The sequence below is a fragment of the Trichechus manatus genome, unplaced genomic scaffold, assembly GCF_000243295.1.
Source record: "Trichechus manatus latirostris isolate Lorelei unplaced genomic scaffold, TriManLat1.0 scaffold00060, whole genome shotgun sequence".
NCBI lineage: Eukaryota > Metazoa > Chordata > Mammalia > Sirenia > Trichechidae > Trichechus > Trichechus manatus.
Window position 1 is genome coordinate 14,306,284 of NW_004443996.1, and position 23,750 is coordinate 14,330,033.

The 23,750-nt window shown below is 42.3% G+C and overlaps 1 protein-coding gene and 1 pseudogene across 1 annotated transcript; both read right to left on the reverse strand.

The window, feature by feature from the left end:
• Positions 1–1,164: 1,164 nt before the first annotated feature.
• On the reverse strand, positions 1,165–9,167 carry FGF16 (fibroblast growth factor 16). The gene is made up of 3 exons (XM_004378899.1): positions 8,894–9,167; positions 2,716–2,819; positions 1,165–1,410 (listed from the first exon to the last, which is right to left on the reverse strand). The coding sequence occupies exons 1-3, from the start codon at positions 9,165–9,167 to the stop codon at positions 1,165–1,167; spliced, it is 624 nt and encodes a 207-aa protein (XP_004378956.1).
• A 4,451-nt stretch (positions 9,168–13,618) lies between these two features.
• Positions 13,619–14,948, reverse strand: LOC101348864 (eukaryotic translation initiation factor 3 subunit E pseudogene; annotated as a pseudogene).
• Between the last annotated feature and the right edge of the window lie 8,802 nt (positions 14,949–23,750).

Below are 23,750 nucleotides of genomic sequence, written 5' to 3' on the forward strand. Positions count from 1 at the left end.
AAACATTATGTGGCAGTTCTACCCTGTCCTATAGGGTCGCTATGAGTTGCAATCAACTCGACGGCAACAGGTTTATATATATATATATATATATATATATATATATATATATATATATATATATATTTGTTGAGTCCTAAGCACAACTGGGAGACTCAGTAATAGCTGTTGGTAGAGGCCTTCCTGAAGCTTTGATATGCCACTAAATTTAAAATCATAGAACTGGAAAGGACCACCAGAACTTCAATAAGGCCCCTAGATAATGCTAATATACTGGATGATGGTGTCATCATCATCTAGCAAAGGCAGTGTGATGCCTATATCAGGAAATTCTAATGAGTTGGAAAGAAAGAAGCTAATCAACTTTCTAATCTTACAAAATGTACAAATCAATAGAATTAGACAATGAGTTACAATATAAAGACAATTTTATTGCCAATAAAAGCTTTAATACTCATTTTATCCTATTTCAGTAGGACCTTATTCTTTCTGATGAAAATCCAGCCATAGCATCTCTCATTAAAAATAAAATTATTTTGAAATAAATAAATATATAAAATAAATAGCATATACATTTCATAAATAGTTTGTCCTTATGCACAGTATCCATGCTTACATTTTAATATCATTTTCTTACAACCTACCCCATCTCCTACTTCCAACGGCAGGAAAACTGCATGTCAGGACAGATGAGAAATCTGCAGAGCCAATGCAAGAATGGCTTGCAGCACGGCTGTAGCCCTAAAGATTTTCTTAATGAGACTTTTCCAAAGCTCTGTAGGTAGCATCTGTGGCAGATTCCTTGTCTTTCATTTACCCATTGTCAAGATATTTGGTTAGATTGTGGGGCAAGACACCCCTGGCCCTTGGCAGGGGCCCCCGTTCTTTCTTGTGCCACCTCAGGGGAAAGAGGATGAGTAAAGAAAAAAGTATATACAAGATTCCCTCTAGCCCACCCCCTCCCTTCATATCCCTCCCCAAAATAACCCAACCTTGATATACAATTTGAACAACAAGGGAACAGCTGGGTTGAGTTGAACAGTAAGTGCTTCTCCGTTATCTAAATTGATAGGAAGGACGGATTTAAAAGCTATGAGTATAGTACTTGCAGAAACAACAGTGGCCCCAGAGTATATGGGTCACAGAGGTCACACTAGGGGTCCATTACCTATAGCGGAAGAGGTCTCTGGACATGGAGGGCAACTTAGAAGGATCCACTGGCCTAGGTAAAAAGTGAGTGAATTTCTGGTGTCGTTTAGTCCTGTATCCCTCTCGGGGTGAGCCGTCTTTATTCAGGGCCACATAATACTGTCTCTCTGAGTCCGAGTGTTTGTACAAGGTGGAGGCATAGGTGTTGTACCAGTTTTCTTCAAACTGTTCCCGGAAAACACATTCACGTGTGAGTTTCTTCTGTGAGGGTGAGAAGATAAAGTAGAGCCCATTAAATGATTATTTCTCCCATCCCCCCCTGCCGGTGGAGAAACCCTGAAATAGCAATAGCACATTGGTATTAGAAAATTTCAGCCCTATCTTCCAGTATCTTCATTCCAAAGAGCTCAGAACACTCCGATCTGTATCTCCTTCATCCTGTTTCATGAGCCACACAAGAATATGTTAGGTGAGATCTTTCCTGAAGGCAGGGGATTGGAGGAGATGGCCTACCAATGCCCCACTGAGCTTCTCTGTACTTAGCGCTAATGATGTTCAAATCCATTGAGATTACAGCCAACCATGCCAACTGACACAGGCCTTGGATCTATATAAAGCTCCACGGGAGGTGAGCTGTGATCTCTCCTAATGAAGGGTCTCAAGCCTGTCAGTTAGAAAGCTTAGAAAAGGTCTCCCTGAAAAGCTCCTCCAATCTGGCTACTTCAAGCTGGCAGCTTCTGGGTCTCTTGCCTCTGTCCTCTCTTCTCACACTTGATCCGGCCGCCATACTACTTGCTGGGGCTGCCGATACTGAGTGCTGGGGACAGGCCTATCTCTTAGGTGTCAGGGAAAAATGTGTTTTGATTTCATTGGGTACAGGCAGCCAGAAAGCATGCTATGTGACTCTAAAGTCAAAGCCAGGAGTTGAGATCCCTTGAAAGGGTTAAGGTCAGCAAAGTCACTCACTATTCCCCAGCACTGGGCTAGCTTCCAAAATAGAAAAAAATGTACTGCAGCCAGCCCAGTCCAAGCTGGGGGCTTAAGGCTGTCACCAGACTCTGGAGCCCTTACTCTTCATATGTTTGTTTCATTTGGCCTTTGGGATTCAGCTAAAGCAATCTGGAAATCAGGGACTGTGTTGTTAATTTCAGAATCCTCAGTCTGAAGGCCAACTCTTCCATTGCTTATTTTTGTACTTGCTATTCTGCTACTCCTCTAGGCACCCATTAAAATTCAGATGTGCTCCTTTGGATGGTTAATGCTGCAAACCCTGACCATCTACTGATGAACTAGCAGGGCTTACTATTGTCATCAGACTAGCTAGCCCTCTAATAGAAAAGGCAAAGGCAAATGGATCACAGAAAAGCTTGTTTTGCTGGGAGAAAATTGAGCGAAGGTGTTAATGTAGCAAGGCCCTGGGCAGCCAGGAAGTGACTAAAATACACTAATCGTTTACAGTTGACTAAAGTGCTTTCAAGTGTTAGATAAATGTTTTTATACCTTTGGTTTACATGGTCCAAACACTGGTGGTAACAGCCTCCGATGAAAAGAAAACCTTAAACTTACCGACCCATATAGTTCTCCTCGCTCGTTCATTCCTAAGTACAGGCCAGAGTCCACTCCTCGGATGCTGATCAGGCCCACAGCCAGGCTGATAAACTCCAGGATTCCTTGAGCAAAAAAGGAAATGCTATTCCAATTTCTGACATCAAGCTAAAAGGAAGCTGTTCAGGTGACATGAGCTACCAGTTATTTTTCCCCAACTGGAGGCTAGCCCTGTGTGTGTTTGGTGAATTACCCAATGAAACTATCTTTTGCAGCAAGAATGGAACCTCAGAGTAGGCACTCAGTCTCTCTGGGCTTCGTTTTCCATATGTAAAGTGGGAAGAAACAATCTCTGCTTCTATTCAACACTCTTAGGCAATTATGAGGAACAGACTGTGAGAAGGCTTTGGCTACAAAAGCTTCATAATTAAAAGATACACTGCTGTCAAATATTACCATTTCAAGAAATGGGAGGGCAGCAATCTAAATGGAAGAATGAAGCCAGATTTCTGTCTTTCACAAAGTCACCTCCCTTTTCCCTAGAGCACACAGCATTACCTCGCTCTCTTCTAGGCTGAACTTGTTTTGCATCCTCTCAGCTCCCACGTCCTTAAAGCCAACTCTTCTATTTCCAACTGCCTGTAGTTGACTCTAACAAAGGCCACACAGGCCACTCACTAAGTTTGTTCCCCCTGCTTATGGCAGGAGGCAAAACTTGGCTTAGTGAGAGCTTTCTCCTAAAAAGTGTTTTCAGCCAGTACAGCCCCTGGCTGACAAGCCCGTCATTCTTCCTTTCTCTCTTGAGAATTTTAAGTTTATCCAGGGCTAAGAATTGGCAGGTAGTACTGGACTTGATACTGATTTGAGATGTTGCAACTTTAAGGGGAAAGGGAAGAAATTCAGAAATGTCCCTGTAGCTGACAAAGTTAGAGCTGAGGATTTGAAAACATTTTCATTTACCCAGGAGCAGGAAAAAAAAAGAAAAGAAATCAATTACTAAAAGGGTAAAAAGGACCCAGAACTGAAAGCCGGGGATACTTTAGACTCTGCAATTTTGTTCTAAGATAGTATACCTACTGTATGGATACAGACATATCAGTCAACTAGATTTGTCTTTGATTTTCTTGTATCTACCCATGTTTTTCAGCATACAGACCAAAATTTGATATGACTGACTCACAGAGGCACCCAAAGGTATAAAATGAGCACACATCTGGCTGTCCTTATCAAAATTATGCAATTCTTAAGGGTAATAGTCTATGTAATGGGGATAGTAAAATGAAGGAATATTAATGATTCCTTCAAGATAAAAACATTTAAGTGGTTAATTTTGAAATAAGGTACAGGAGCAGAAGGAAAAAGTCAGCAGGAAGTCTCCTGAGGATCCCCAGTGACTTGGGCTGGTGCATGGATGTTCAGGCATGGCAGCTTTTACCAACCAGCTGCCGTCGAGTCAATTCTGACTCATGGCAACCCCATGTGTATTGATGTAGAACTGTGCTCCATGGAGTTTTCAATGGCTGATTTTTTGAGAAGTAGATCGCCAGGCCTTTCATCTGAGGTGCCTCTGGTTGAACCCGAACCTCCAACCTTTTGGTTAGCAACTGAGGACATTAACCATTTGCACCACCCAGGAATGCAATGGTTGCTTTAGGAGCACATATTTCCACAGCCCACTTGGATCTATTTGAAGAATGTAAGGTTCTTCTGCTGCCATTATATAGAACACTCAGGGTGTGGCCTTTGGCATCTAGTACTGAAATCCTCCAAGTTTTATTCTCGGGTTGTTACTAACTCTCACAGCACAAAAAAAAGCAGCTTTGGGAAAAGATTGACACATGACGGCAGTAGGGGAAGGGACAATACCTAGTGCCAAGTAGGGGTTAGTCAAATACTAATGTAATGGACCAAAATCTTTAGCTGCACGCAAGGTTCTGCCCTGTTTAAAATTTTAATAAATGACTTGTAAGAGAACATAGAAGGACTGCTTATTCTAGTTCCAGAAGATATACAGCTGAGAGGGATAACACAATCAAGATTCAAAGAGAATTCAAGAGGATGGAAAAATGGCTGACTCTAACAAAATAAGTTTTTACATTTAGAATAAATGTAAAATCCTGCACTTGGGTTCCTAAACCCCAAGATTTTTTGTTTGGGATTTTTTTGTGGGGGAGGGTGAGCCTCAAGTGCAGACAGTTGAGTTAATCATACTCCTTAGTTCATATTCCATAATCATAATTGGTCTGTGCAAGGGTTTTTATTTTATTTCCATTCCCTGCTCCCATCTGCCTCCCCACTTCAGGCAACCATATATATTTTCTTAAAAGTGTATACTGTTATTTTGTGTTTCTGTGCATTTTTATTATATATTTTAAGTTTGCCCATCTTTGGAATGGGAAATGTAGCTTAGCAAAACATATACAACAATGGCCACATACTGAGGTAAGCTCAGTATGTATGTGATTAGTGGGATGCAAATTATTAAAAAACTAATGTAAAAAAATTTAAAAAGGGGGAAAAACTAATGTGCTATAAGGCTGCATTAATAGAGGACTAGTAATTAGCATAAGGAAGGGGATTATCCCACTCTGCTCTGCCTTGATTAGACTACACAGAGAGTACTGTGTTTAATTCTGGCAACTTCCTGCAGGAGAGGGATATAGAAAAACAGGAGAACATTCAAAGGAGAGTGATCAGTATGGCCAGGAAACTAGAAACCAGGTCATGATTCAGTTCTGGGTACTAAACTTTGAGGGATACCAACCTGCTGGAGCCTTTAGTTCTTTGCTTTTCTTTAGCAGATTACTTCCTAACTTCAAGTCTTAGTTCCCTCATTATATAAGTATCTCATGCCTCTGACCACCCTGAGCTCATTAAGTAGCAGAGGGCAGTTTGTGATCTCCCCGTCCAAGACCTGGTGTGAGAACAAATCATGAAACCCAAGAGGTGTGGCCATTTGAGTCACCACAGTTTTTCCCCAATTCTCTGTTAACCCTGATGCCAAAGGACAAATCATACAGGAAGTCAGTTGGGTTGTGTCCCGTAACAGGGGTCTCCAACAGCTGGAATCATCCCTGCCCAGCTGTCTTTGGGCATCATTTCTCTTTGCCAATTTTCCTATTAGCTGAATTCAAACTGTGGGAACGCAGTGGCACTTGCTGATGGAACAGATATTCCTAAACCTTCTCCTGAATCTCAGCCAGCACGAAGGGGGAGAGAAAACAAGCCATTTCCACATTTTCCCAGCTACAGCTGGAGAGGGTGTTAACAGTAAAATGTTGAGGTAAAGTATTAAGTAGACAAAGTTTGTCCTCAGTACTTTCACCCTTTCAAGTCCCAGGACCTCGCTATACTCTGCCTCATCTTGACTTGGCCACCTCAGGCTAGACAATTTCTAGACTCTTCTCTTCTTACACCTCTCTTCCCATGGCCTCAGTCAAAATTGATCTGTCCTGGGCCCCACTGCTTCAGAACTTATCTAGATGACTGGCTATTGTGTCATTTAATCTGGTTCCACAATTCTCTTGAGCAACCTTAGCCACACTGTCAGATCTTTAGGGCCAAGACAGTGCTGCTTTGGCATCTTGCCAGATAAGAACCAGCTTACTCAAAAACCAAAGCAGCTGCATGAGCCTGCTGTATCCCACCTGGCGAGAGGCCTCTCCTCCAGTCTGGCTCCCAACCTCTGCTCTGCCAGTTCACAGTGCCCTCAGGAATGTCAGTATCCCTGTGAACCTCATGCAAACTCCACCAGCCAGGCAGGGATTCAAACACTCCTGGCTACTGATTGCAGATGGGGGTGAGGGGAGCATATGCTGTGGCAACAGGTTATTATTTGGAGTAGGGGTTGCTCTTGGGCTCATTTTGAACACATGGATTCCAGGGTAATCCTTGGGGGCCCTGGTCTCCAATTACAACAAATAGCTATTTACTTTACATGGCCTTTGGAGACTATCCCCTCCCCCCAAGAAATCTATAATATTTTATATCTAAAGTCTGGCCTACTTTACCTTGCTGGAATGTTGACTGCTAAAGCACTTATGGAATGTTAAAGTTTCGATTTATTGAATACCCTGGCTGATTAACTCAAATGTGGAGGGAGGAGAGAGTTAGCAAACTCAAATGCCACCTCTTTCTTTGCCAAAAGCTAAACTGAGAAAGAGTAAGTATGTGTTTGAAAGTTGGCAGGGGAGGTTACAAAAGAGACAGCTTTGAGCAGTTATCATTTCCTTTACGGGAAATACGCGGAATTTCCAGGAAGTCAGGTAAGGTGGGAAGGGAAAAGGTGATGCAGAAGTGGTCCCAGGCAGTGTTTTTCGAAAAAGGCAAAACCAAAAATTAAGCAGTCAGTTAAGCAGCAGTGAAAATATCCCTTCCTCCTGCCTGTTTTATTTCCTTTGGTTTCTCCTTAAACTTAACACCCTTAGCAGGCCTGGGAGATGAAAAGAAATCAAGATGTGTCTTTAGGGAGGTAATTAAAGACCACTTACCCCAAGAGCCTATTACTGATTTATGTTGACCTTGTAGGTTATTTGGCTCAGCTTAGGCATGCAGCCAGACAAACACTTAGAGCCTCTGGGAGCTGTGTTCATAGTTTCTCCACCTTCACTGCCCCACCCCCACACTTCTCCATTATTTCATGACTTTTCTTTTCTTTTCTTTTTTTTTTTTTTATAAAAAATGAGCTACCCCAGTATCTTTAGGCCATTTCTGGGAGCCTCTGGGAGGCTCTGAGGCCAGGGTGGAAATCACATTCCTTCTGAAGAGGAACAAAAGGGGACTGCAAAGTCACAAGTGATGGAAGGGAAACGAGCCAAGTTAACACCCCCCACACACCTCATCACCCTTTTGAGAACCTGCTGCAAGTTTATACAGACACCTGCATCCCTCTGTTGCCCCCCCCCCCAACCTACTGTATTCCAGTTCTGAGTGCATTTTTCCAAGATGACATAGACCTCATTAGGGTTCCTGTCTGCTTCCAGCAAGGAAGGCCAACCTAAGTTGTTTGCTAGGCTTGGCCTTGCCCAGCAACTGGCCCCTACACCCCATTTTTTACGGTGCACACTAGATGAAACTCTAGCTAGGCATAGAGAATAGGATAGACTGGTTTAGTGGGAGGAATGAGAGAGAGTGAAAAAAAGAAGCGAAGAGTGTCAGGCTTGAGGGTAGGCTGAGCCTTTTACTGGCTTGGGGTGGAAGGTGCGGTTCTTGGATTATAGAGTCCTTGGGAGGAAACAGAGGGCATTAGGGGATTGAGGGGTGGGCAAGGACAGGGAGCTCTCATTGCACCTGCATAATGGCTTAGTAGAGAATAGGAAGTTGAAAATAAAAATTGCCAAATTGCTGAGGAGTGAACACATTTGTTTAGAAACCTAATGATCTCCGTTTATATGATCAAGTTTTATATTAATTGTGTAATTCGTTCTGTATGTGGGACAAGCAGCTGTACCTTTGAACAAGCTGTACAGAGTGATGGGCAGAGACAATCATGGATGGAGGTTGGACATTTCCTGTCCTGGGACCAGGAGACACCTGTTTCTGGGGCTGAGAGTGAGCCAGGATTTGTGCGGTTTCCCCAGTGAGACAAGGAGTCCAGAGGTATCTCAGGGCAAAAGCTGCTCCAGGGCTTGTGTTCTTATACAGTGGACCCTGGAGGCTTTCCTAGATCCCCGGTACCCAGCTCATGACGTGCTGCCTGGATTGACTCCTACCCTGGGCACAGCAACCCCGAGGTAGGCAGGTGCCACCGCTGCCCAGTCCCTGCCTGCCAAAAGCGACTCGGGCACAGGCCGCCCGCCCACCACGCCCATGGCCCACGCAGGCTACTACTGCTCTAGGCAATCGGCGCGACAGCCCTGCTACCCTCGAGGCCCGACCCCGCGGTGCAGCCGCGGCCGTCCCCCCCATCCCCCAGCGAGAACTTACACCATCTCCCAGTTCCACCTGCTTTCGTCCGAGGCGCTGCTTCCAGTTCCTAGAACGAACCCCTAGCTCCCTCGGGAGGGAGGGTGGGGAAAGGAGAGGCCGAATTTCAAGGCGCCCCTGCCCCCCACCCCCAACGCGTCCGAGGTGCCAGGCGCCCTGACGCCTTGCGGCTCAGGTCCGCACCGTCGTGTCGGGTCCGCCCTAAGCCCCTGGGGTCGTTGGCTCCCCACCGCGCCGTCCGCTCGCCTCCCGTCCCTCCAGGCCGCGTCCTCACCGAAGCGGCTGTGGTCGTGGCGAGTGCCGTGCACCGTGCCGTTGGGGAAGATCTCCAGGTGGAAGCCTGTGCGGCAGTAGAGCTGGCGGCGCCGCAAGATCCCCTTCAGGTGGGCGAAGTCTGTAGGCGAGCCGCGCTGCAGCTTCCCCTCGATCTGGCCCAGGCGCTCGTTCAGGAAACCCGGAGAGTCAGCTAAGGGCATGCTCCCCAGAGAGGAGGAGAAGCCATGCAGATCCCAGTCCAAGGAGGCGAAGACCGCCCCCACCTCCGCCATGGCGGGGCCGACGGCGGCGCGGGCTGTGCGGGGGGCGCGCGGACCGAGCCGGGGCCGCGGGGCGCGAACTGCCTTTCCCAGTGTCGAGCGCGGGCGATTCCGCGGCGCTGGCAAGCTCTCTTGCTCCGCGCTCTTCCGAGCTGCAGTCGACGTCTGTTCGCGTCCAAGGAACTTCTCAGCAGCGGGGAGCGTGGGGCAGCGCGCCCCTCCTGACCTTGCTCTCAGTCTAAGTGTCGCTTCCCCTCCGCATCCATCTCCCCAGGCCTCTCATAGCTGGTTTCCTCAAGCTATCAGATGCAAATGGCACTTTATATACATACCCACTCCCCTTACATTGACATATTGGATATTTAAATACAAGCCACACCTCACTGGCATCCACTTGGAGATTGGTGTGTGGGTTCTTCCCCCCCCCTTCTCACATCCATTTGGCTCTTTTTGGGAGAGGGAGGGGGAGACAGCGAGCGAGTTTCACTCCCTCTTTTATTTTGAAAAAAAAAAAGGCAGGAAAAAGCTACACATTGCAGTGAGGCATAACTGCTTTTGGCAGGTTTTTCTGAAACTGCTGATGAAATAACGGAGCTCAGTGCGTGGAAGCCGTTGGCGCCCACGGCCACTCAGGCCTGTTCCATGGGGTTCTGTTTGTTTGTCTGCTGCTCGCGGGCCGTCCCCACCTCCCACGCATCCTCGGGCTCGCCTTTGGAAAGTGGCGTGAGACCTGGGCTCGGGGATTCACGCACTTCTGAGCCCTTCTTACTCCCCAATTTGTCGAAGGCTGCGGAAGAGGCGTCTGGCCTGGGACAGGGGCTCCCTGGTTTCTTTGTTCTGCTGCCCCCTAAGCCCCACTCCCCACCTGTAGCTCGGCAGGAGGTTGAGGAAGTTAAAAATTCGGAGGCGAATGTAGCTATAAAATTTGGGAGTGGGAATGGTGGCAGTCCCTGCAGACACCAAGGTGGGGGCCTTAAGAGGTCTGAGAGGAGTGGGAAACCCCTCGGAGGAAAGAAGACATTTTTAAAAAGGGAGGTACAGTTTAGGAAAAGGAGAGGGGATTTAGAAATAGAGATCTTTTCGAAAAAATTATCTCCCCTGGCTTTCTGGGAGAGCTTTTACAAGGCTTTCAAGAGCAGGCTCGATGAGAGCCATTGGAAACATGATGGGGGCTTCCCCCTACTTCCTTTCTTGTTGGGAACAGGTGTTTCCTTGCTCTGTCCTGTGCCCTGCTTGGATATATTTTATCAGGAAGAGCGGGAGTTGGCGCGGGAACTGGCCGCAGCCGGGGGCTGCAGGCAGTGGCGAGAAGACCTGGGAGCAGGTGCTGGGCCTGCCCCGCGACCCCGCGCCTCTGTCCCACACCTGAACCCCGGGGCCCCTCTCGGGCCCTGACGCTCAAAGTCCTGCTCACCTGTTAAGCGGCGCTGTTGCTTGCAGATTACACTCAAGGCTCGCGCTAGCTACGCTGGTCGGCTCGGGCAGAAGCTGAGCCCAGCAAGCCTCCACGTTTTGCAGCGCCTCCTGCTGGAGACCCCGCGCCTTGCGGCGAGTTCAAACTTAGGATCGCCACGAGACAAGAAAGCCGATTCGGTTCAATTCAGTTAGTGCAATTCGACGTCCTACTCCTGGGCTCCCACGTGCACCCTGTGCTCACTCGTCAGTACGGTAACAATTCTTGGTTAGGAACGTCGTGGCTTGGTACTGGCGTGCCTCCCTAGCTCAAACGCTGTCTTACTCAATCACCGAACCTCCAGAGCCAAGCACAAAGTCTGGTACGTAGTAGGAGCTTCGAAATAATCTTCTGATGTGCTGAGTCATAGGGAACACAGACGCAAATGATCTTCCAATCATAGGGGACACAGAAATGCAAAAGATGACGCCCATATTGGAGTATTTAAGGATGAAATGATAGGATGCCTGAGGTTTGCTTTAAAATAATCCAAAGTAAGAGGACAGAAGGAATGGAGGTATAGATACAATAAGACGGTTCCTTTGTTGCTAATTGTTGAAGCTGGGTCATGGGTACATGAGGGTTCTTTATACTATTCCCCCTACTTGTTTTATATATTTGAAATTTTCCACAATAAAAAGCTTTTAAAAATGGGACTGACAGAAAACGACAACAAAGAAATCATTCCTTACTTCTCCCTGTCAAAGAGTTTGTGAATTTAGTGATAAGCTGGGGGAGGAGGGGTGAAGGTTAAGACAAGTACATAAATGAATAGAATACATGGCACCATAAGGTGCACAGTGCTGTGTGGATTCAGAAAGCAGAAAGAAGACTGATCTAGGGGTTTATGGCCAGGTTCTGGACCAAGGTGGCCTTTGCAATGGGCCTTAAAGGGAAGATGGGAAGGATTTTGCAAATTCAGATGGGCCACTTCTCAGAAGGGGAAGATAGTAACAAAGCAAGTAGAACAATTTTAATAGATAAAGACTAATTCTTGGGGTTTTTAGTGAGTGTCAAATAAAATAATGTAGCTAAAACTGCTTTGAGAGGCATGTGATGTAAAGGATTTAGATGTCTTTACCAAAAACAAACAAACAAAACAAACCTGTTGCTGTCGAGTCGATTCCGACTCATAGCGACCCTATAGGGCAGAGTAGAACTGCCCCATAAAGTTTCCAAGGAGCAATTGGTGGATTTGAACTGCCAGCTTTTGGTTAGCAGCCAAATGCTTAACCACTGCGCCACCAGGGCACGAATGATATAAATTATACACTGATAACAGCAAAGACCATTTCCTCAACAAGCACTTCAGGGAATTTCTGCTTTTCTTGTCCTACAACACTCCCAAAGTCACCAACCATAGTTGCAGTTCTGGCATCCTACTTCATTGAAGATCAGTGATGTAAACATTCATAATCCTGCTGGAGCTCTTTTCAGATTAAGCTGACTGATAATCCTGTTTTAAATAACATTTCCATGAAACACCCCAATTTACAGAGCACTTTCATGTAAGTTATTTAATTTTCACCACGTTGTGGAGTAGGAAGTGTTATTACTCCCATTTGGTTGTTGTTGGGTGCCTTTGAGTCAGTTCCGACTCATAGTGACCCTATGTGTAACAGAAGGAAACGTTGCTTGGCCCTGCCCCATCCTCATAATAGTAGGTATGGTTGAGCCCATTGTTGCAGCCACTGTGTCAATCCATTGTTGAGGGTCTTCTTCTTTTTCGCTGACCCTTTACATTACCAAGCAAGATGTCCATCTCCAGCAATAGTCCCCCCTGATAACGGGTTCGAAGTAAACGAGATGAAGTCTCACCATCCTCACTTCTAAGAAGCATTCTGGCTGTACTTCCAAGACAGATTTGTTCATTCTTTTGGCAGTCCATGGTATATATTCAATATTCTTCGCCAACACTATAATTCAAATGTGCCGATTCTTCTTCAGTGTTCGTTTTTCTTTTCCAGCTTTTGCATGCATACGAGGCGATTGAAAAGACCATGGCCAGGTCCTTCTTCCTAGTCTGTCTTAGTCTGGAAGCTCTGCTGAAACCTGTCCACCATGGGTGAGTCTGCTGGTATTTGAAATACTGGTGGCATAGCTTCTAGCATCACAGCAACATGCCAACCACCACAGTAGGACAAACTGACAGACAGGTGGTGGATTCCTATTTGAGAGATGAGAAAATAAACAGGTTAAGTGATTAGCACAGAATCATATAGCTTATAAGCAGCAAAGTCATAATTTGATCTCAGACCCATTGGGGGTAAATTAGTCTCAATTCATGGGCCTTGAGACAGATGTAAAGATCATTGTATTGAAGACAGTGAGATTTCAGAATGCTTTGGAAAACTTCCCACAGGACCCAACCTCAGGCCAGGGTTGTGCTGCATATATGGAATGAGAGGAAAATGTACACACAAAAAAGGAACTCACTGGATTCAGGTCATCACTTGTAAAGTGAAGATAACTGTACCCTTTCACAGTTTTATTGTGCAGATGAAATGAAATCACTGATTTAGAGTCACCAGCGTTATGTCTGGCACATGGAAGATACTCAAATCATCTGTGATTCCTTCCTTTTCTCCCAATACCTCACAGGTTGATGTGAGAAATAAAGCAACATATGTGAAAATGAAGTGGAAAAACAAAACTCCTTAAGAACAAGGAGAGTTCTGACTCAGGCTGTAAGTGACTAGAGACTAGGGGCAGCCTGCTGGGCTCTGTTCCTTGAGGAAGGATATAGTGATGCTAATAATATGGTGCTCACCCTCGCTCCCCCCACACAGCAGGGAGATGGGAGAGGATATCTAGAACTTTCATTCTGCCAAGTTCTTCATGTTCAGGACAACTTATTATTCTTTTTTTTTTAAATGAAACAGCCAATTTTATTCAAATTCTTCAAAATTTATACTCAATTTGTTGTTTCTAAAATGTGTGTCACACTTTATGTAATGGTTTTATCGTTGCATCTTTCTTTTACTTCTTCATCTTTTTTAAAAAAAGTTTATCAGTAGAAGCCAGAGTCTTGAGTTGCCCAGTTAGGAGCCTCTGACCTACTATTCTGATTAAGTTTCTTCTCAATATTCATGGCCAACATCTGGCTTCTAAATGAAAGGCTTTTTGGTCTTTTCAATCACTTGCTGATAGGGTGAGACTGCATTGTTACCCATAACCACATGACCTAATTTAGAATCAGTCTTGGCATCCAGTCTTGCATTTCTAATCAAATTCACAATCCACGTTTCAGCTTCTTCTGGGGTCATGTTCAGTTTATGAGCCAGCATGTTAATGCTGATACACTGATGGATGAGACAAAGAGTCTCAAATATGAAGAGACGGGCATTTTCATTGGAATCCTCAAGATAAGCCACTAAGAAGTAATTCACAAACACTGATTCACATTCCCTCAGCTTTTTCTGAGCCCCATCAAAGTTAAAGTTAACATATAAGCATTCAACAAACTATGTAATTGGGTCTTTATATGTGTAAGATTACAGTTGAATAAGCTCGACTAGGTCTTTCAGCGCCTGCCAGTGTTTTTGAACATCTTTGTTTGTTATGACTGCTGTAGTGAAATAGCGGAGAATATGTGGACACATAGTCTGAATTGCATTAATATACTGTGGCTGCTAAAGGAAGAGATCAATAATGTTATCGCTCCCTTTGGGGTGGTTGAAACAAACAGATACCAGTGAATGAGCCATGTTCGCTGCTGAAGAGACTGGAGTGGAGAACTCACAGAATTATTATCTATGGTCTCTTTTAAGCATGTAAGGTCTTCCATGGCTGCATCCCGATTCTGCATTAAGATTTCAGAGGCCAGTTTTCCCCAAAGTGAACTCAAAGCATTTCTATCTGTTGCTGGAACCAGAACTCTAAAAAAGTAAAGATATTCTGCTGCTCCTGAGTAATTCCCGCATTCATATTGGAATTTCGCATACCTGTAGAGAGTGTCTACATATTCCTGCCTAAAACCGTGCTTGTCCGCCAGGTAGTCAAATAACATCCGACCATCCCTGGTTGACTGCAATTGCCTTGTAGTTTCTGGATCTTCAAACATCTTCACAATTGGTTCTGTTTCTGCCTGAAGTTGTTTCAGTTGTGTAAGAACTGTGGTTCTTTTTTCTCTTAAAGCATGAGGAATATCATTGGAATAAAGGTTTTTGTATATCCATAGCAAAGTCTACCATGTTGGTATCACTAAGAAGATTCAATTTCCCTTGTAATAATTCTTTTTCATTATATATCTCCTTTATGGAGAAAAACACAAGCAGTGGAACAACTAGATGCCAATCCAAAAAATGTGTGATTCAAGTAGTCAGGTCGTGCTCTGCCATCTTGCCAAGTAAAAGGGACAACTTATTATTCTTATTTTTTTCCTTCCTAATTCATTTTCCCTGAGAAAGGGCAGAGGAGATGTACTGCTAGGCAAATCCTGCAGGGTGCAGTTAATGACATCAGTTGCTCCTATTTACTGAGTGCTTTCCTTTGTTAAAAAAGGAGCCCTGGTGTGCAGTGGTTTAGCGCTTGGCTGCTAACTGAAAGGTTGATGGTTGGAACCAACCAGCTGCTCCTCAGGAGAAAGATGTGACAGTCTGCTTCCATAACCTGTTGGGCAGTTCTACTCTGTCCTATAGGGTCACTGTGAGTTGGAATCAACTGGATGGCAACAGGTTGGTTTCCTGTGTTAAAGTATTGCCCTGGGTACTTTGCATGCATTATCTCCTGTAAGCTCTGTCACAACTCTCAGAAATAGTTTTATTCCCATTTTACAGGTGAAGAAGGTGAGGCCCAACAAGATTCAATAACTAGTAGTAGAAGTAGGACTTAAACCCAGGTAGTTCTTAACCATTGATATTAAGTTAGGGCCTAACCAAAACACTATACAGCTTCAATCTACTTACTTCAAAAAGAACTTATCTTGCTCCTTTGTCCTGTGTTCTTCCCCTCCCCTTTTGCCTTCCTCACTTTACATGGACAGCAGTATAGTATAGTCGTTGCACACTCCAGCTCTGGTATCAGACTGCCTGGGTTCAAACCCCAGGTTTAAGTTGATGTGGGTACTGGAGCCTCAGTTTCCTCATCCATTCCATGCAGATGATGATAATAGTCATCACCTCATAGGGTTGCTGTGAGGTTTAAATGAAATAATACACAGAATATACTTAGAACCGTGCCTGACACATATTAAGTGGTCATTGTTCGTAATATTATTTACATCCTATCTGGATCCAGCCGTATTTCCTCCCCAGGTTTCCTAAAACTATGCTCATTTTTTTCCTAAAGGAGAGAAGAAGTAGATAAGAACACTGACCAAATCATCCCATAGCAATTAATTCCAATCTTATTAATCTTTCTGTGTAGTATTGGTCCAGTCTTGTTCTCTCTGGGCTTTAGAAGACCTGTCTCAGAAACGGGGTGACCAAACTGTAGGCACTGTGTGGGCAAGCAGATAGTGAGGAAGTGGAGGCCTGGAAAAACAGGAAATTGTTCATTTGTATTGAACATTCTTAACTAAGTGACAGGCACTGTTTGAAGTGCCTTACATTTAAATCACATAACACCACCACGCTATTATCATCCCTAATTTTAACAAAAGGTGAAACTAAAGTCTAGAGAGGTTAAGTAACTTGCTCAAGGTCATATAACTAGTATGTGATGGGCCTGGAATTCAGACCTGGCGCCTGGCTCCAGAGACCTTTTTCAACAGAGAAAGTGTTGTAACACGACCCAATCCTCTTCTGGAAAAGGAAAACCCAGGTTAAAAGAACATTTTTAAAATTTATTTTTATTTTTAGTCCTTGGTGATTTGTAGCTAGAGTTTGAGAATTCTGCAAAAAATCAGACTACCTTCCTTCTCCCCACCTTCAACTCTAGGGCCTGGAGAGGAAAGGATAGCTCTTTGGCTGGGACTTTATCTGTCTGGTTAGTCTCCTGCAGTGACACTTAGCCACAAGTCTCCTTTGTCTCTGCTGTCATTCTGCTGTAGGCCTACCTGTAATGTTTGTGGGGGGGGGGGGGGGGGGTTAATAGACAATTTATCCTGGCTGCAACTTAGCATTATCTGGCAGGTGATGACATCTTTGTGAAATGATCTATTAGTTCTCTGAGAAGAACAAGACACAGTGGAATGTGGCTCCAACCCTGGCAACCTGGGTCACTTCTTGCATTGATCAGGGTTCTTCAGAGAAACAGAACCAATAGGATATATATATATAGTCAGATAGATAGATAGATAGATAGATAGATAGATAGATGTCACTTAGAGGACTACGGTGCTCCTGATCCAAGCCGTGATATTTTCAATTGCCTCATATGCATGCAAAAGCTAGACAATGAATAAGGAAGACCGAAGAAGAATTGACACCCTTGAATTATGGTGCTGGCGAAGAATATTGGATATAATATGGACTGCCAGAAGAATGAACACATCTGTCTTGGAAGAAGTACAGCCAGAATGCTAATTAGAAGTGAGAATGGCAAGACTTCGTCTCACATATTTTGGACATGTTATCAGGAGGGACCAGGTCCTGGAGAAGGACATCATCCTTGGTAAAGTAGAGGGTCAGCCAAAAAGAAGAAGACCCTCAACGAGATGCATTGACACAGTGGCTGCAAAAATGTGCTCCAACATAGCAATAATTGTGAGGATGGTGCAGGACTGGGCAATGTTTCGTTCTGTTGTATATAGGGTTGCTATGAGTCAGATCTGACTCGAGGACACATAACAACAAAAACAAGAACAACACATAAACACACATGATTTATTTTAAGGAATTGGCTTGTGCGATTGTTGGGGCTGGCAGTGTATAACATCTATAGGGCAGGCTGGCAGGCTGGAAACTTGGTAGCAGTTTCATTACAGTCTTTTTTTTTAAATTATGCTTTAGGTGAAAGTTCACAGCGCAAATTAGCTTATTAGACAGTTAATATACAAATTGTTTTGTGACATTGGTTGCCAATCCCATGATGTGTCAACACTCTCCCCTTCTCCACTCCAGGTTCCCTGTTTTCATTTGTCCAGTTTTCCTGTCCCTTCCTGCTTTCTTGTCTTTGCTTGTTGGGCTGGTGTGCCCATTGGTCTCGGACACATGACTGAACTACTAAGCACATGCCTCACGTGTGTTATTGTTAACCCTACAGACCTGTCTAATCTTTGACTAAAGGGTAAACCTCAGGAGTGACTTCAGTACTGAGTTAAACTGATCTCCAGAGGCCATACTCTTGGGATTTCTTTAGTCTCTGTCAGACCAGCAAGCCTGGTCTTTTTTTTTGTGTGTGTGTGTGATTTTCAATTTTGTTATACATTTTTCTCCAGGTCTGTCCAGGACCATTTATTGTAATCCCTGCAAGAACAGTCAGTGGTTGTTGTTCTGGGCTTAGTCTGGTGGAGGTTGTGGTAGTTGTGGGCCATCAGTCCTTTCTACTAATCTTTCCCTTGTGTCTTTGCTTTTCTTCATTCTCCTTTGCTTCAGTTGGGATGGGACCAGTAGATGTTTCTTAGATGGCTGCTCACAGGCTTTAAAGATCCCAGACACTACTCATCACAGTTGGATACAGAACATTTTCTTTACAGACTATGTTATGCCAATTGAGCTAGATGTCCCCCGAGATCATGGTCCCCCACTCAGCTCAGTAACTCAGTCCCTCAGGGTGTTTGGATGTTTCTGTGAAGCTTCTATGACTCTGCCTTGGTCAAGTTGTACTGACTTCCCCAGTATTGTGTAATGTCTTACCCTTCACCAAAGTCAACACTTATCTGCTATCTAGTTAGTGTTTTTCCCTCCCTTTCCCGCCCCTGTCTCATAACCATCAAAGATTGTTTCTCTTTGTGTGGAAACATTTTCATGTGTTTTTATGATAGTAGTCTCATACAGTACTGGTCGTTTTGTGATCGACTTATTTCATTCAGCACAATGCCCTCCAGATTCATCCATGTTGTGAGATGTTTCACAGATTCATCATTGTACTTTTTCATTGTGTAGTATTCCATTGTTTGTATGTACCATAGCTTGCTAATCCATTCATCTGTTGATAGGCAGTTAGGTTGTTTCCATCTTTTTGTTATTGTGAATAATGCTGCAATGAACATGGGTGTGCATATGTCTATTCGTGTGATGGCTCTTATTTCTCTAGGATATATTCCTAGGAGTGGGATTGCCGGATCGTATGGTATTTCTATTTCTAGCTTTTTAAGGAGGCACCATATCATTTTCCAAAATGGTTGTACCCTTTCACATTCCAACAGCACCAGTGCATAAGAGTTCCAATCTCTCCATAGCCTCTCTAACATTTACTATTTTCTGTTTTTTTGATTAGTGCCAGTAATGTTGGGGTGAGATGGTTTCTCACTGTAGTTTTGACTGAATTTCTCTAATGGCTAGTGATCTCGAACATTTCCTCATGTATCTGTTAGCCTCCTGAATATCTTCTTTGGTAGTGTCTATTCATATCCTTTGCCCATTTTTTAATTGGATTATTTGTCTTTTTATTGTATAAGTGTTGAATTTCCTATAGATTTTAGAGATTAGACCTTTGTTGGATATGTCATAGCCAATTTTTTTCCCCAGTCTGTAGGTTCTCTTCTTACTCTTTTGGTGCAGTCTTTTGATGAGCATAAGTGTTAAATTTTTAGAAGATCCCAGTTATCTAGCTTATCTTCTTGTGTTTGTGTGTTGTTAATTATGGTTTGTATCCTGTTTATCCTGGATATTAGAGCCACTAGTGTTGATCATATTTTTTCTTCAATTATCTTAACAGTTTTTTGTTTTATATTTAGGTCTTTGATCCATTTTGAATTAGTTTTTGTGTATGGAGTGAGATATGGGTCCTGTTTCATTTTTTTACAGATGGACATCCAGTTTTGCCAGCACCATTTGTTAAAAAGACTGTCTTTTCCCCATTTGATGGACTTTGGGCCTTTGTCAAAGATCAGGTGACCATAGGTGGATGTATTTACATCTGGGTTCTCAATTCTGTTCCAATGGTCAATGTGTCTGTTGTTGTACCAATACCAGGCTGTTTTGACTACCGTAGCTGTATAGTTAAGTTCTGAGGTCAGGTACTGTGAGGCTCCCTACTTTGTTCTCTTTCTTCAGTAATGCTTTACTTATCCAGGGCCTCTTTCCTTTCCATATGGTAATTAGTTTTTCCATCTTGTTAAAGAATGCTGTTGGTATTTGGATAGGGATTGCATTATATTTGTAAATTGCTTTGGGTAGAATTGACATTTTCACAATGTTGAGTCTACCTATCCATGAGCATGTATGTATTTCCATTTATGTAGGTCTGTTTTGGTTTCTTGCAGTATTGTTTTGTAGTTTTCTTTGTATAGGTCTTTTATGTTCCTGGTTAGATTTATTCCTAAGTACTTTATTTTTTTAGGGGCTAGTATAAATGGTATTGTTTTCCTGATTTTTTCATCGTTCTCTTTATTGGTGTATAGGAATCCAGCAGATTTTTGTATGTTTATCTTGCATCCTGCTACTCTGCTGAATCTTTCTATTAGTTCCAGTAGTTTTCTTGTGGAGTCTTTTGGGTTCTCTATGCATAGTATCGGAAACCCTGTATAGTATCATATCATCGGTGAATAGGGATAGTTTTACTCCTTCCTTACCAATTTGAATGCCCTTTATTTCTTTTTCTTGCCTTATTGCTCTAGCTAGGACTTCCAGCACAGTGTTAAATAGGAGTGGCGATAAAGGGCATCCTTGTCTTGTTCCCGTTTTCGGGGGGAATGTTTTCAGCCTCTCTCCATTAAGAATGATTTTAGCTGTTGGTTTTGTATAGATGTCCTTTATTATGTTCAGGAATTTCCCTTCTATTCCTATCTTATTGAGAGTTTTTATCAGGAATGGGTGTTGGACTTTGTCGAATGCCTTTTCTGCATCGATTGAAATGATCATGAGATTCTTTTCCTTTGTTTTATTTATGTGGTGGATTACATTGATTGATTTTCTAATGTTGAACCATCCTTTCACACCTAGTATGAATCCCACTTGGTCGTGGTGTATTATTTTTTTTGATATGATGCTGAATTCTATTGGCTAGAATTTTGTTGAGAATTTTTGCATCAATGATGCTGAATTCTATTGGCTAGAATTTTGTTGAGAATTTTTGCATCTATATCATGAGAGGTATTGGTCTGTAATTTTTTTTTGTGGTGTCTTTGCCTGGTTTTGGTATCAGGAATATGCTGGCTTCATAGAATGAATTCAGAAGTATCCTTTCCTTTTCTGTGTTCTGATATAGTTTGAGTAGTACTGGTGTGAGGTTTTCTCTGAATGTTTGGTAGAATTCTCCAGTGAAGCCATCTAAGCCAGGACTTTTTTTTGTTGGGAATGTTTTTATTACATTTTCAATCTCTTCTCTTGTTATGGATCTGTTCAGATTTTATACCTCAGTTTGTGTTAGTTTAGGTAGGTAGAGTGTTTCTAGAAATTTGTCCATTTCCTCTAGATTTTACAATTTGTTGGAGTATAGTTTTTCATAGAACTCTGTTATGATCCATTTTCCTTCAGTTGGGTCTATTGTAATGCCCCCCATTTCATTTCTTATTTGGGTTATTTGCTTCCTCTTCTGTTTTTCTTTTGTTAATTTAACCAGGGGTTTGTCGGTTTTGTCGATCCTTTCAAAGAACCAACTTTTGGTTTTGTTGATTCTTTCTATTGTTTTCCTCTTCTCTATTTCATTTATTTCTGTTCTGATCTTTATTATTTCCTTTCTTCTGGTAACTATGAGCTTCTTTTGCTACTCTCTTTCTATTTGTTCGAGATGTAGATCTAACATTTTGATTTTGTCCCTTTCTTCTTTTTTAATGTGTGCACCTATTGCTATAAATTGACCTTTGAGCATTGCCTTTGCTGTGTCCAAAACATTTTAGTATGTTATGTTTTAATTCTCATTTGATTCTAGAAAATTTTTTTTTACTGCGTGTTTGATATCTTCTATTATCCAGTGGTTTTTATGCAAGGTGTTATTCAGTATCCATGTATTTGATATTTTTTCTTGCTCTTCCTGCTATTAATTTCTACTTTTATGACATTGTGATCAGAGAAGATGTTTTGTATTATCTCAATATTTTGGATTTTGTTGAGGGTTACTCTGTGACCTAAGATGTGGTCTATTCCAGAGAATGTCCCATGTGCATTGGAGAAGAATGTATACTTTGCTGCTGTTGGGTGCAGTGTTCTACATAGGTCTATATGGTCAAGATGGTTGATTGTGGCCTTTAGATCTCCTGTATCTTTGCTGAGTTTCTTTCTAGATGTTCTGTCTTTTACTGAGAGTGCTGTGTTGAAGTCTCCTACTATTATTGTGGAACTGTCAATTTCTCTTTTCAGTGCTGTTAGAATTTGTTTTATATATTTTGGAGCCCTGTTGTTGGGTGCATACGTATTTATTATGGTTATATAATCATGGTGGATTGTCCCTTTAATCATTGTATAATGTCCTTCTTTGTCTTTTATGATGAATTTTGCCTTATGGTTTGTTTTATCTTCGATTAGTATTTATACTCCTGCTCTTTTTTGGTTGCTGTTTGCTTGATACTTTTTTCCATCCTTTAATTTTTAATATATTTATGTATTTGTGTCTAAGGTGTGTCTCTTGTAGACAGCATACTGATGGTCATGTTTTTTAATCCATTCTGTCACTCTCTGTCTATGGGTGCATTTAAGCTATTTGCATTCAGTGTAATTGTCGATAGGCGTGAGTTTATTGCTGTCATTTTATAGTGCTTTTTTGTGGTTCTGATGTTTTCTTTGTTCCCCTTATTCTCCTATGCTGAGTTCCATTTGTTTGTGAAATTTCGTTTCGTTTTTGTAGATTTTGTGTTTACTGAGACTTTATGTTTTTCTTCTTTATTTTGATAAGTAACTTTGCTAACTTTCTTTGTGGTTACCTTGAAATTTACCCCTACCTTCCTAAATTTGAACTAGTCTTTTATTACTTGATATTGCCTTGCCTTCCTCTCCATTTGAAAGTTCTATACCTACCCAGTTTATTCCCCCCTTTATTGTTCTGACTTTGTCGTCATTTACAGATTGAGGTCTCTAGTTCCCTGTTTTGAGTCTTTTAGTTTTGTTTTATCCTTGAGAGTTCATTATCTAGGTCAGTATTTGACTGATACTGACCTATGTCCTAGATTCAGGTTATTGTCTGATGTTTTTATTTCTGCAACTGAAGGACTCCCTTTAATAATTCTTGTAAGTTTGGTTTGGTTGTTACAAATTCCCTTAATTTCTGTTTATCAGGAAATGGCCTAATTTCACCATCATATTTGAGAGAGGTTTGTAGGATATATTATTTTTGGTTGTCAATTTTTTTCTTTCAAGGTTTTAACTATATCATCCCATTGCTTTCTTGCCTCCATAGTTTCTGCTGATTAATCAGAGCTTAGTCTTATTGTTTCCCAGTTGTATGTGACTTTTCGTTTTTCTCAAGCTGCTCTCAGGATTCTTTCATTGTCTTTGGTTTTGGTGAGTGCGATTATGATATGTCTTCGTCACATTCTTTTGGGGTCTAAAGTATATGAGGTTCATTGAGTTTCTTAGATGGTCAGCTTTTCATCTTTCATGATATAAGGAAAGTTTTCTGTCAGCAAGTCTTCAATAATATTCTCTGTGTTTTTTGTTTTCTCCCCCTGTTCTGGAACTCCGATCACATGCAAATTTTACTCTTGGTTGTATCCCACATAATTCTTTGGTTTTCTTCATTTATCTTCATTTTTTCTCTAATTTTTCCTCAAACAAAGTGGCATCCATGGATTTGTCTTCAATTTCACTGATTCTGTCTTCCATGGTTTCAAATTTGCTCGAAAAACCTTCCATTGTATTGTCCATTTCTGAAATTTTATTGTTTACTTTTGGATTTCTAGTTTCTGTTTTTATACGATTTCTAATTGTTTATTTATTTATTATTTATTTATTTATTTATTTTTATTGTACTTCAGGTGAAGGCTTACAGAACAAATAGTTTCTCATAAAACAGTAGTACAAATATTGTTTTATGACATTGGTTAACAACCCCACAACCTGTCAACTCTCTAACTTCTCAACCTTTTTTTTGGTGAAAATACACATAGCCAAAGATACACCATTTCAAAAATTTCTACATGCACAGTTCAGTGACATTGACTA